General features: G+C 42.5%; 1 protein-coding gene across 7 annotated transcripts in view; it reads left to right on the top strand.

The window, feature by feature from the left end:
* Nucleotides 1–13509, top strand: part of LOC135262880 (neurite extension and migration factor-like) — a 51597-nt gene that overhangs the window by 30864 nt on the left and 7224 nt on the right. For 4 of the 7 annotated variants that reach the window (XM_064350250.1, XM_064350249.1, XM_064350248.1 and 1 more), the window contains exons 2-3: nt 4859–4986; nt 9344–13415. In XM_064350250.1, the coding sequence (XP_064206320.1) occupies nt 4911–4986; nt 9344–13415 (4148 nt within the window). In that variant the 5' untranslated portion in view covers nt 4859–4910. Of the gene's footprint in view, nt 1–4858; nt 4987–5365; nt 5477–9343; nt 13416–13509 lie in introns of those variants that run through there. The other 3 variants (XM_064350247.1, XM_064350245.1, XM_064350246.1) reach the window with 1 other exon arrangement.

Here is a 13509-nt window from a genome sequence, read left to right as displayed (position 1 = left end):
TTTTTTTGTTTTAGCTGCAATGAATTACAGTTATTACATCAAAGTCAACATTTGGCACATGCTCACTAGTACGTGTATTTAATGTTGAATCAAAAGCTACTAATTGCTGTTTCCATTTACAATATTATGTCACAATAGATAACTGTCAATTGGATGAAAAATGCGTATTTTCTTTCTAATTATGTGATTGTGTCATTTTACTCATGTCCAGATTCTGACTTTCCCTGAAATTTTAGTGCAAAGCAATAAGATCAATATGTTCTGGACGGTGTTCTGGAAGCACTTATCTTTTGAGGTGTCTCCTCTTGTCACATACTATTGTGTAACTGTTGTTTACACTGCATTCTATTGGAAATCTATATGTTTCCGATCAGTTGCCTCAAACCTTATTTCCTTGGTGACTCCATATTACCATGACTACAAAGCAAAGTCAGGCTGAGTGTTGAAGTAAAATGAACCTTTTATAGACAGAGCTATAAAAGAAAAAAAAATCTACCATTTATATTCACAGAGGAATGTGTTTTTAAATAAAAGTCTCTAGATGGTGTAATGAAAGGAGATTACAAAAAAATTCATCAAGATTTAATTTTAGCCATGTATACTTTCAGTTGGCTTCAAAAATTGAGAATTTTTTTCTTTTTAATTGCAGTGGTTATGGATTGAACAGTAGTGGCTATTGTCTATGTCGCTGTGGATAATAGTGAACTGCAGTAGTGGTCATACACGGTAAAATGCCTAGTGTTAATTCAGCTGTAACAGAGTTGAATTAACACTGGGCATTTTACTGTGTAAGTGATATGGGCAACATTTTAGAAATATACATTTTTCTATAGACTTGACAGTCTAGTGCCTTAATTAGGCTATTGCAGATTGATAAATTATTTTAATTTCAATAAGCAATGTGCCCTTCATCAGATTATATAACAGCCAAGTTAAATCGTAAGATTTCATTAACCTTCTCAGTGGTTGGGGGGATGCTGGGTGGCTCATCCAGATATGGCAGTGTTCTAGTCCTTCTGCTTGGATGGTCCCAGTGGTCCCAGAGCGAATGAACCATACTGTCTGTGGCCGGTAGTCTCATAGAACGATGTATAATTGGATGTAGCATTTCCCAGGGTTAATTAAGGAGGCTTCAGCTGGCAGGGATCCACCTCTTATTGCTCTCTAGTGACCCCCACTGGGCAATCAGATGCCTGCAGGTCTTCCTGTTAAGCTGCACAGGAAGTACTGTGTCACCTCATCTCTGTACCAGGCTGATGTGCAAGCTGCAGCGTGGTAAGAAGCAGCACTTAGCATTGCGTACTTCAGAGGAGAGCATATTGTCTGCACCCTCCTGCATCGAAAGCCCAGGCCCTGTTATGAGAGCTGACAATGATTCAGGATTCCAAATTGAGGAGAAAAAAGGGGAAAAGCACAAATGAGAAATAAAGAACTTCTCAAATGGTCATCATCATCTCTACTAATTGTGAGCAGGTAAATTATATGAGCAAAAAAAAAAAATTTACCTTGAATTGTAAAAACACCCTGGCCCATGCAGTAAAGATTTGTTCCCCTGGGGCTTGTGGCCAACCTGGAAATACACAGATTGTGCAGGCTTGCCTGACACATAGGGGGACCCGGCACTGAAGATGCTACACCATATAATGTGGTCAGTTACCTTTCCAGTGCCTAAATAAGCTCATTTGTTTTGTTTTGTTTTTTCCACAGGAGTTGCCTGTTCTGCTGTACTCCTCTACAGTACCCTCCAAAAGTATGGTAGTAGAGTGAAATTTTTTATTTTCGCTATATACTTAAGCCATTTAGATTTGAGATCAAAAGATGAACATGAGGATGCAGAATAGGCCACTCCTGTAGAAAAAACAAATGAGCTTATTTTGGCATCAGAAAGTAATTGCCACATTATATGGTGTTGCATCTTCAACAGTGCAGGGTCCCCTACCTGCTAGGCATGCCTGTGCTTTGGCTGCCCTTCACAGGCAGGAAACAGAGCCAAGGCCTGGCAGCAGCCCAGTAGCTGCCAACTACAGTTGCCTCTGGGTACCAGACTTATCCCATTAACCAGTGCAGTGAGCACCATGTTGGCTCACAGCATGGTCCTCTACAGCTTTGTGGTCATGTTGTAGAACGGTGGGTGGAGGGAGGCATGTGCTTTTATATACAGTATACGCAGTGCTGCAAATATTGTATAGGTATTTGCAATATTTTTTTGAGAATAATTTTTGATGAATGATTTATTGGATTTTTGTGAGTGTATTTCAGACAACAATATTAATTATTAAATTTTCTTACTGTGGTAAAGGTTTTGTACATGAGTCACCAGAAAAGCAGAAGAGTTCTTCCTGGCAGAAAGGCATCTCTGTTGTTTAACCTTTTTTCCCTCCCGGAGCTGTTGACCTTAAAGGTGATTCATCCTGAACACAGAATATGTTATCACAGGCCTTCTCTAATAACAGGGACTGTGAAACACAAACAAACTCTGTAAACACCACAGGGGTAGAGAGGACTCTCTCAGCCAGCCTTGCCTGTGGCAGACCTGCTTACTCTGAGCCAGTGCTCCTGGTGCTCTGCACTGATGTAATGGCTTAATTAGAGGGACTCCATAGTTCCTGTCATAGGGCTCACTGCCTGGGATCTGCCTCCACATAGGACAAACCCCAATCCAGCACAAAGATGGGTGAGATGGAGGAAGGCAGCACCACAGGGTTTGCCCTGAACAAATTTCATTGCGCATCCTCCGCTCCCCTGCAGGCGTAGCAGGGTGATCGACAGGGAGCAGTGGATTGGGCAGTGACCGGCCCACACATTCACCAAACAGGTGACATGTTTCACATCATACCTCCCGGAACATACAGTATGCACTGCTATTCTTTTTCAGTCCACCACCTTTAGGACACATCTGTGTGAGGACAGAGCAAACGGCGAGAGAGAGAAAGAGGGATGATTCACAGTTTGTTATGTGTTAAAAATGGGCCTGTGATGTGTTTTCTCCAGCAAGGAATGTAGGCATGTCTATACAGCCATCTGAAGAGGGCAAGCTTTTCAAATCTGCTTCAGTTATGGATCTGAAGGTGTGATTTGTGCTTGCAATTTCAGCCTCCTTCAGCATATCACACCATTGGGCTTAATAATGCGCTACCTCTTATTTTGGCCTCTGCACATCCTAATTGCCTTGTCAAGTATACTTGACTGTAGTTTGAGGGAGCAAGCTTGAGTGTGTGGGGTACGATGATAGTGTGAAAATGAACTCTCTCTAGTTTGTCACTGCCCTCCTAAGACAAATGGAATGTTTTTCAATGCCTAAGCTTTGCCGGCTTAGCATGAGGCCAGGCTGATTGCCATAAAACTGCTGTGATCATTATGTGTTAATATGGTCATGCAGGTTTCCTGACTGATGTGTTTGCAGCTTTGGGAGTGAGGACCTTAGCTCATAGTTTTACCTCAGAATGGAGGAAACAGGATGATAGTTTATAGTCAGTGGGATCCTTTGTTGGCATGCCTGTGGAAAGAGCCTTTTTCCCCGAGGTCTGAATCGTGTCTGGTGATAATGAGTCTAACAATAGCCAGGAAGTTAATAAGAGCTTGGGATTTACTGTGTCATCGCTTGGCCATTTACCCTTGTTCGTGTCATGTAGAGTCGCTTTATGTTCTTTGAGCAGGATAGGTGCGAGATAAGTGTTGAGAAACACTTGTTTTATTTAACAAGTTAATGGCATAGGGTTCATTGAGCTAACTATATGGATCATTTAACAGTACAGTCTATATATACACTCCAGCTACAACCACTGTTGTATGTGGTGAGACATTTGTAATGTCATTAATCTCCTCAATCTTTGTATGTGGAATAACTTTTCACAACTTTGCAGGAGATGAAAGATGCAAAGTTGATCTCTTCTTTACTGGCTCTAGCATATGGTTGGACTAACTAAAAAGTAAAATCAGAATAGAAACATTAACTGATACGAAGTAGGTAAAATAAGATCAAAAATAAAGTGAATGGGGAAGAGCCCAGAAACTCACCTGCCATCTTGCTCAACTGGCGACATGAACTACTTTCAGTGTCAAACTGATGTGTCAGTAAATGGTTTTGATCTATTTATCTATTAATGATTGCATACTTAACTACCACATTCCCTTGAGATGGATAGATTCTTTGGATCATGAGCAGTTCCTTTCTTCATTTGTTCCTGAGCTCTACAGTTTTTTTTAATGCACATTTTAGCAAACTCTAACCTGACTGTTCTGATCTTGAAGCTAACCAGTGGTTTGCATTTTTCAGTGAACCCTCTGAGGATATTCTGGTGTAGTCAGCACATCTACTGTATGCCTGCAGTATTCATGCGCTCCTTATTCCAACTGTCCGGGCATGTAGCCCTGTGAAGTCGAAATCCAAGTTTATGGTCAGAATGTTTGGAAAACAAACACATTTTTCAGTATTCGGGGGCCAGATTATGCTTTGCTTTAAAGAATACGTCCTAAAAGAACATGCAAGCCAGTGCAGTGGGTCCTGGATGGATGTTATGTAAGGCCTCTTATTTGTTTTGTATAGAACTATGCCAGTGGTGAATGGTGTATCCTTCCTTGTTGTATTGCTGGAATCTCTAGGAAATGTCAGGTAGTAGCGCAAAAGTATTTACCAATCACTGTCGGCAGAGGTCTCCAGTCTTATCCAGGGAGAGCTTGTGTGGTTTCAGGCTTCTGTTCCACCCCAGCACTAAAACCTCTGAGTGAACTAATCAGTCTTCAGTGAACACTTTATTGAGGGCTGCACCTATGCCAGTCCTTTTTGGATAAGTTTAGACACCTCTCTTAAGTACCTTCCCAACATTTAACGCCTTCTTCATTCTCTGTCATATTACAGGAGGTTAGAGAGTGATAATGATGCACGAGAGGAATAGAACCAGGCCAAATTGATGGATGTTCTACAGGAAACCAGCCTTGCTGTGCCGGCTCAGGACCCAACACAGTGCAATGGGGTGGATGAGAAAGGTAAGGGACTGAGTTTGGTAGCATGTAGCATGATCTTACTGTCACCTTACTATCATACTTGCAGCTTGTTCTTAATGTTACCATTCTGTCACACTGACTACATTGTCTTATTGTCTCCTTATTGTCATACTGACAACATGATCTTAATGTTAACTTGCTGTAATGCTGACAACATCATCCTACTGTCACCTTATTGTCATACTGACAACGTGATCTTATTGTTACCGTATTGTCATGCTAACAAAATTATCTTTCTGGCGCACTTAGTATACAACATGTCCTTTCTTGTGCTGCTGTCATCTTAAATCTTCATTTTCAGAGACGTAGTGTTCATATATTTACTTGTCCTTCCAACATCTCAGTGGCCATTGCATTCACTGAATGCGTGTATTACATTCACTGAATGCGTGTGGGTCTTATCTCAGACATTGCACCACGGATCCTGGTGAAATCTCTGCTAAGAGATGTTTTGCGTGCATGCAGCTTGCAGGTGGGTCGATATTAAGTAGTCTACATGCTCATTTCTGCAGTCATGTTTTCTGTGCAGATACACTATCCTCCAAAGGTATAGTTCTGGTAGAGTGAAATTAGCTATTTTTGCTGTATATATTTGAGACATTTGGAATTGAGATCAGACGAATGAGACGAATGTAGACAATTTCATGCCCTTTATATGCGTATGTGTTTTACCATTTTACACAAAAAGCTGTTTTTGTAAGTCCCCCTATTTTCAGCTGTGCAAAATTAAGTCAACGAATAAACTAAAAAAAGTAAAGCAATGAAGTCTAATATTTGGTTGCATAGCCTTTAAATGCAATAACGGCATCGAGTCCCATTGACATCACCAAACATTTGGGATCTTTTCTGGAAATGGCTTTCCAGGCCTTCCCTGCAGCAGCTTTCATTGAGTGGGTTTCAGTCTTCAGTCTCCCTTTCAGCAAATGCACGCTCAATTGTATTTAAATTTTGTGACCGACTTGGCTAGTCAAATTTTTCCCGTTCATGATTGCTTTATTTGTGTAGGCAGTGTATTTGGGCTCATTGGGCCAGACTCTCTAAAAATATATCTTACAATTCTGTTTTTTCTTGAGAGAAGTGTGTATGAAAAGTCAACGTCGGGTGGCTTCTGAACCACCCAAATTTGCTCTTGCCCATGGTACCATTGAATAGTGAAACCGATCGGTTCTTAAATGGCATGCGCATGGCTGGGCATTAGTGATTAGCATAAGGTAATACCCCAAAAACAGAGTTCAACCCAATTTCAATGAATGCGCAAACCCCGCAGAGCTAACTCAGACCATACATTAATGGACTAGGCTAAACTACCTTCCTCCATCTGCGCCATAGCCCAGGACAGTGCCCTGGGCTAGGCTGATAAGCGAACATCTGGTTCTGCTGGCTTGAGAGGCAGTGCTGCTAGTATGCCCCAGCCCACTCAGCAGTCCAGCCCATTTGCATAAATCCTGTGTAATGGACTCCTAAAGTTAGTGTTGCCATATAAGCCCGTAAGCAGCATATAATTTAGGCCTTCCTAATCACCTCAGTGTTGAAGCCGTGAAATAATTATGCAAAAATCCTGTGCAACGAACTCCTAAAGATAGTGTTGCCATATAAGCCCATATACATTTATAATGAATTTACATGGGCATATCTGTACATTTTGACAGTAAAACCTCTTCAGAATGCATATGTTCTGGGCCTTGCTTATCACAAGTCAAGTGAACGTGTGGACTAATTATGGAAAAATCCAGGGTAATGGACTTGCAAAGATAATTTTCTCATATATTCCCATATACAGTTATGATTACCTTTATTCGTCTCCAAAATGGTACAGTAAAACATTTTCTTTTTTAATATGCATAAAGTCTGGACCTTTTCATCACAAATCCAGAGAAATTGTGGAATATTATGGCTAAATCTTCATTGTATTTTTTTATTGTTGCCATCTTTGAATATATTCAAACTTACTGTATTCAAAGTGTTTTTTAGAAGGAATATTCAAACATAATTTTTGACCAGTATTGACAGCCCTAGTCTAGTACCATTTAGTATTCTACATACCTAATTGTAGTAGCCTATCCCTGTTTGTTTTGCTTTATTTTGTCTGGATTCAAATATTCTTATTTTCAGAGCAAAACCAAGCCACTTAGGCTAATCACAACCACCAAAATTACCACCACCATCACCACTAGCAGAACCAGAACACAGTCACAATCCTCAGACAAAAGTGGTTTCTGATGCAGTCCTGAAAAGTCTAGATAAGATCTTAACAGCAATGCAGCTTATTTATACAACTTTGACTTCATTACATTCTACATAAAATAATATGTAACAAACTTGCAGGCATAAATAAAATGCTCTTAAAGCAGGCCTGAATAGAAGTTAAGTCTCCAATTTTGTGTGGAATTATTTAAATTGTATCAAAATCAATAGTAATTCAACAAAAATTAAAACCATGCCTGTACCACAAAAATTCTAACCACTGGCAAATAAGGATGCACATCTACTTTCATTGGGTCATTTGGCATGTCCTCTGAGGGGGGTACATTCAAATTCTGTCAGCTGGCCAGGTTACAATAAAATTCATGTGTGCTATAGATTGAAACCTTTTCTCTAAATGATAAATATATTTTTACAGTGTGTACAGTGTGTGTATTCAGAATTGCATCCTTGGAACCTGTTTAAGGAGAGTGTAAACTAACATCACAGTAATATTTAATTATTCTAAAGCATCATAATGATCTATATGGGATGATGCATTGATGTGCATTTATATTCCTTTAATGCATTTTTAATGTTCTTCTATTTTAAAACGTATGTTTCTGTGCATTTAGCAAACGATTTCTGGACTTTCAGCAATGGGACCTGTTGTTCATATCTTAAGTGAGAGTGGTCTTAACCATTCTTACATTTTTCTTTTACCTAAGAAAAAGCCTAAAATAAGAAAACATTGCTGAATGCCAAATATCCTTCTTAACAGCGGTGACCAACTTCTTATGTCGCTTTCTGCATCTGGTCCATTGTCTTGCAGCAGGATGAAGCGACAGCACTGTACATAGCCAGACAAAATCTGTCTGGACCCTTCCAAATTCATCCTACTGCTGCCATTCTGTATTACATCATTAATAATGATGAGTAAGCCTGTTCCAGAAGCAGCCATACACGCCCAAGCCATGACACTTCCTCCACAATATTTCACAGATGGGGCGGTGAGCTTTGGATCATGGGCTGTTCCTTCTTTTCACCACACTTGGCTTTCCATCACTTTATTAAAGGTTTATTTTGGTTTCAGCTGTCCATAGAACTTTGGCCCAGAACCCTCTTCTGGCTTGTCTCTGTATTTTTGGCAAGTTCTAATCTGGCCTTTTGATTCTTGTTGCTGATGAGCTGTTTGCATCTTGCAGTGTAGCCTCTATAATTCTGCTCTCAAAGTCTTCTGCGTACAGTGGCTTTCACCACTGCCCTCTGGAGACTGCTGGTTATGTCACTGACAGTTGTTTTAGGGTTTTTCTTCACAGCTCTTAGGACTTGTCAGTCATGAGCTGCAGTTGTTTTGCTTGGCCAACCTGTACGGTGTTTATTTCTAAGTCCACCAGTTGTTTTGTTCTTTTTCCAGACTTTCCTAACTGTACTTTATATACCCAGTTTATGTGGTATCCTTCTTCATAAATTCTAAAACCAGGCTAAAACCAAGACTAGACACTCGCTGCTCTTATCTGTGAACAGTCCATGTAAAAGGATACCTGACCTAATTTTGCATAGCTGAAAATGAGGAAACTCAACACAAAACCACCTGTTTCTGTAAAATGGTAAAACACATACATGTAAATATGAAATAAAAGCTAATTGTCTGTACATTTGTCTCATATTCATCTTTTGATCTCAAATTAAGATGCCTCAAATATATAGTAAAAATATCTAATTTCACTCTACCGTTACCATAGTTTTGGAGGGACTGTATGTGAGGTAGTCACATTATGAGCCACCCCATTGTCTTCATCAGAAAATGTGTGCACACTGTATACCCATATGAACACGTATTCATTGTTTTCCCGTAGTATAAATTAACTGCAGGGGTATACAGTTGTATTCTATGTATAGTGGTCATTGGAGAGTTGCGGTTGTTACGTGGTTTCCAGGCTGTGTAAAAGGTTGCGAGTACTTGCACCAGCCTCAGCTCTCTGCGTATGCAGACAAGCAAAGATAACATTTAGCTACTGTTAACTTTTAATTAAACATTTTCTTCTGCAGACAGAATTAAAATGATACATGATGGGAACATGTTATCGGTATAATGACCCTGGAAGTATATAAATCAGAAGCATTTACCGTAAATCATTTTTGTTCCACCCATCAGGATCACATGACCGGGAAAGTAATGTGAAGACGTGTGGTGCTGCAGATGCTGCCATTCCCCTCCCTTCACCTGCTGCTGCAGAAAACACGCAGAAGGCAGGCCAGGAGACCCAGAGCGCTGTGCTGCGCCCTCCCTCTCCGCTCATCTTGAATGAGGCCCCTGCACCCGCTGTACCAGATGAATCCTGTACCCATGCCATTCCTCTCACCTCCTGTATCACCAAGGCAGTGAGTCCCTGGTCGCTGCCAGAAGACTGCGAAAAAACACCATTTAGTATGATGGTTCCAGGGGGAATCTCCACCTTAACAGGAGACTGCCTGATGCAGCCAAGTCGCACTTGCCTTGGCTATTTTATTGAGACCAAGGATGCCGCCGACCCCGAGCCTGGGATCAGTTTGAAAATGGGAGACTTGGGCCGGGAGTATGACTCTTGTTCCATCCCTGATATGAGCATGCAGGACATGAGCTCAGGCAACAGCAGCCGCTACAGTGAGCAGCTCCTCTCTGACCAGCTCCTCAGTTACCCAGTACACAAAGTCAGGGCAGCAGAGAAAAGGGATGCAGAAAAGTTGGACAGCGACTCTGAGGAACTCACGTCTAAGAGCATTTATGAAGGCCTGCATCTGGACAAGTGCAATGGCGAGGAGGCCCTGCTAGCTAACCCCAGTCAGGACTGGGGCTGCTTCGAGTCCTTCATCAGCGAGAGTAAGATAGAGCTGCTGGACCTCTGCTCCAAGAACGAGCTCTCCGTTAACCTCTTTTCAGAAGAGGATGTAGATAACTACATGTTTGATGATGATGACTCAACATTGAGTAGTGATGTGTGTTCCCTGAAGATCCGTTATGAGTCCTTCCAAGACAATGTGCGAGAGAAGACAAATGCCCTGCAGGAAGAGGCCCAGTTTAATTTTTTCCCAACCGTCCTCGTCAATTGTGCCAAGAAGGAGAGTGGAGCTGTCAGGAAGACAGCAGACAGGCTGCAGCTGAAAGGAGACGATATCTGGGCCGAGGAGAAGGTTGACAATGGCAGCTTTTCTGCTGATGTCACACCGGACGTCAGCTGTGAAAGTAACTCTACTGAAGACTCTGGCGAGTACAGCGATGACAGCTCTTGCACTGGGTCCTCCTGTGATACTCTGCAGGAGGCTAAAGGTAGCCGCCACTTTCTCTCCAGAGAGAATTCAAGCTCATCTAGTCAGTTGAACTACGGACTCCGTGCAAAGAGAAAAGTACCATTTAGGGAGGACTACCTCTATGACGTTGACTCTATTGAGAGTGAGCGGAACACTGAAAAACGTGATAAGCAGCCAGCTGGCATAAAAGAGGAGGAGGATGATGACTGGAGTCCAAAAAAGAGACGAAAATCTTGTCGTAAGGAGCCCCCGGTGATGATCAAATACATCATTATCAATAGGTTCAAAGGGGAAAAAAACATGCTGGTGAAGATTGGGAGAGTCCATCCAACTGACCTACCAGTTAGCATAAACAAGGACTCGCTACACAAGTATGAAAAATTAGCTCCTCTGAAAGAGTACTGGCAAAAGATGCAGAAGGAAAGAAAGCCGCAGAGTAGACGTGTGCTGGGTGATAAACACAAATTTCGTTTGAATGGTTGCAGACGTTCATTTAGTTCTAGTCTCCCCAAATGGAAATACAAGATTGCAAATAGACTCAGGATTCAAACAATTGAAACTGTTGAGCACACGAACAAGAAGAGCTCCTCTTCTAGTCACAAACAGGAAAGCGGCCATGAAGATGAGGCAGTCCTCACCGACATGCCATTAACACTAGCCGCCTCCAACTGTGCCAGAAGATTAGACCAAATAGATGTCATGCACACTGGCAGAGCGAAGAGCAGATCACAGGAACGAGAAGATAAGAGAATTGGGAATAAAATCCTGAGAATAAGGAAATTCAAAAGTGAAGCCAGACTGAGGAGTACAAAAATGAAAGACATGCAAGAGGATTGCAAAAGTGTGACAAACCTAATAGGGATTTGCCCTATGTTAGAAAACCAGAGCTCTGCCAGGGACTTGAATGATACAACAGTTGCCTCAGCTGCAAACAACCCCCATTTGCGTGGAAAGTATGTTGCCAATGCCAATGAAAAGTGCACTTTTATACCAGCTGCCTGCTCTCCTGAGAAAAAAAGTCAATCTCTGACTGTGGCAGCAAGTGTTCCTGTTGTCCCTGGAGGTTATCTGCAGACCCTGTTAGATGCATCTGAATCATCCAGTGGTGCAGGGATCTCTTATTTCCCTCAGCAGCTTCCCAAGGATTACCAGCTTAGTGTTTCTCAAGATGAGAAACAATTTGCATCTCTTCAGCTTGCCCAGAGCTGTGTGCTCTCCCCTCCCTCTGAATCTGAGCTCCAGCATTCACCTCAAAACTGCACCAACCAGATGGAGCAAAATTTCACTCAAACATGGAGTTCACAGTCTGCCTCTAACCAGCCACCAGTGGCACCCAGCAAAACAGGATCCCCTGCTTTACCTGCCAGCTTTGTTAGCCCCATGCCTGTGTTAATGGCTAGCAAATTGTCGATCTCAGGGTACGGTCAGGGGAACCCGAGTGACAACAGACTTGTACATGAGAATTATCTCTCTGAGCAACACCTGCAGCCTGATGCAGACTATCAAGTGTGCCAGGCACCATGTGGAGAAGGCCAGCTGCAGTTTCAGAGAAGCACTATAAACACAGAGGATGGTAGTCTCATCAGCTTAGTTTCAATGGGCTCACTGTCAGACACTTCCAGCAGTTACAGCTCACTCACACTGAAGTCCTGTGGGAAGGACAGTGAAGAGGACATGAACGATAACTTTTTGGCGCACTGCAGTCCAAAACTAGTGATACAGCAAAGCATTGATGAAATCACACCCTTGAGGGAGTCCACAGACCTACTGGACATTTCCAACTTTACTCCAGATAAGTTCCGGCACTCATCTCTATCTGAAATGTCGCCCCCAGACACACCAAATTTATCTCCTCAGGAGACTGGGTCAGAGATAAAGGGAAGTGGAATAACCAAGTATTCCACAGATGCAGGTGAAGTGATTCTGGGTAGCACAGCAGAAAGGAATTGGGACTGTAGTGGCATGCCACGGCAGGTGCAACATGGTACATCTTTCACTAGGAGTAGCCACCAGCTCCAGCTCCATACTTTCAATGATGATGACAGCATAGAGCTGGTTAAGGACACCAGTTTAGATAGCTTTGACAAGTTGTCTGAACCAATCAGTGGCACAAAAGGCCCAAAAGCAAAGAAGAAAATTGGGAAGCAGTATTCTGTACTGGAACAGAAAGGTGCAAAGAAAACAAAGGCTCCCAGAGCAGCTAAGGGTGAAAAGAACAAAAGCCCTCGACAGAATTCTTGTTCAACGAAAAAGGTTAAATCTCTGCTGGATGGGAAGGCTGCTAAAGGTCAGACAGGAGGCACAAAGATATCCCAAAAAGTTATGAATAACATGTTTTCCCCTGCTGACTCGATGACAGTGGCTGGTTTTCACCCACTTTCAGGGGATTGGCCCTTGCTGAAGGAATCTGGAATGGGTCAGTCCGAAGGCACTAACCATCTAGATGATGGCCAACGGGAGTTTGAGGAGCCTTCTAATATCCTTTCCAACATTGCCTCTGGGATGGCAGAGGTTCAGAGGTTCATGATGGCCTCCATTGAGCCACTCTGGAGCCCTGGTTCTGGAGTCTGCGTGCCTCAAGAGGCTAATAGTCTCAAACTAAAGACTCTCAAAATCCTGGCAGGTACGTCGCCTGATTCAAAGAAGAAAGGTGCATGTGCTGCAAACACTGGAGCTGTGAGAGGAAGGAAGTCAACCAGCAGGGGTGGAAAAAACCAAGCTAAGCTTAACTCCTCCCACCCCTTCTTTCCCCCTCTTGCACTGGACTACAACATGTTTGACAGGCCCAACTTAGGCATTCCGGGCTCCAACGCCACGCCCCACAAAAAGATGTATCGTCACAAAACTAGTGCCAAATTTTCACGAGATGAAAACACTAAGGGAAAGCGAGCAGACCCAAACAAAGACTTAGCTTTGATGGCTTCTTTTGAGAAACTGAGGTAATATTTTGTAACCGTGGCTGCAGTTATATCCCCTCTCACTGTCCCTTCTGCTACCTGCTCAGCCCCTCTCCCATTACTCTGCCCCCTGTTG

The sequence above is a fragment of the Anguilla rostrata genome, chromosome 9, assembly GCF_018555375.3.
Source record: "Anguilla rostrata isolate EN2019 chromosome 9, ASM1855537v3, whole genome shotgun sequence".
Lineage (NCBI taxonomy): Eukaryota > Metazoa > Chordata > Actinopteri > Anguilliformes > Anguillidae > Anguilla > Anguilla rostrata.
This window is presented reverse-complemented; position numbering and strand designations above follow the sequence as displayed.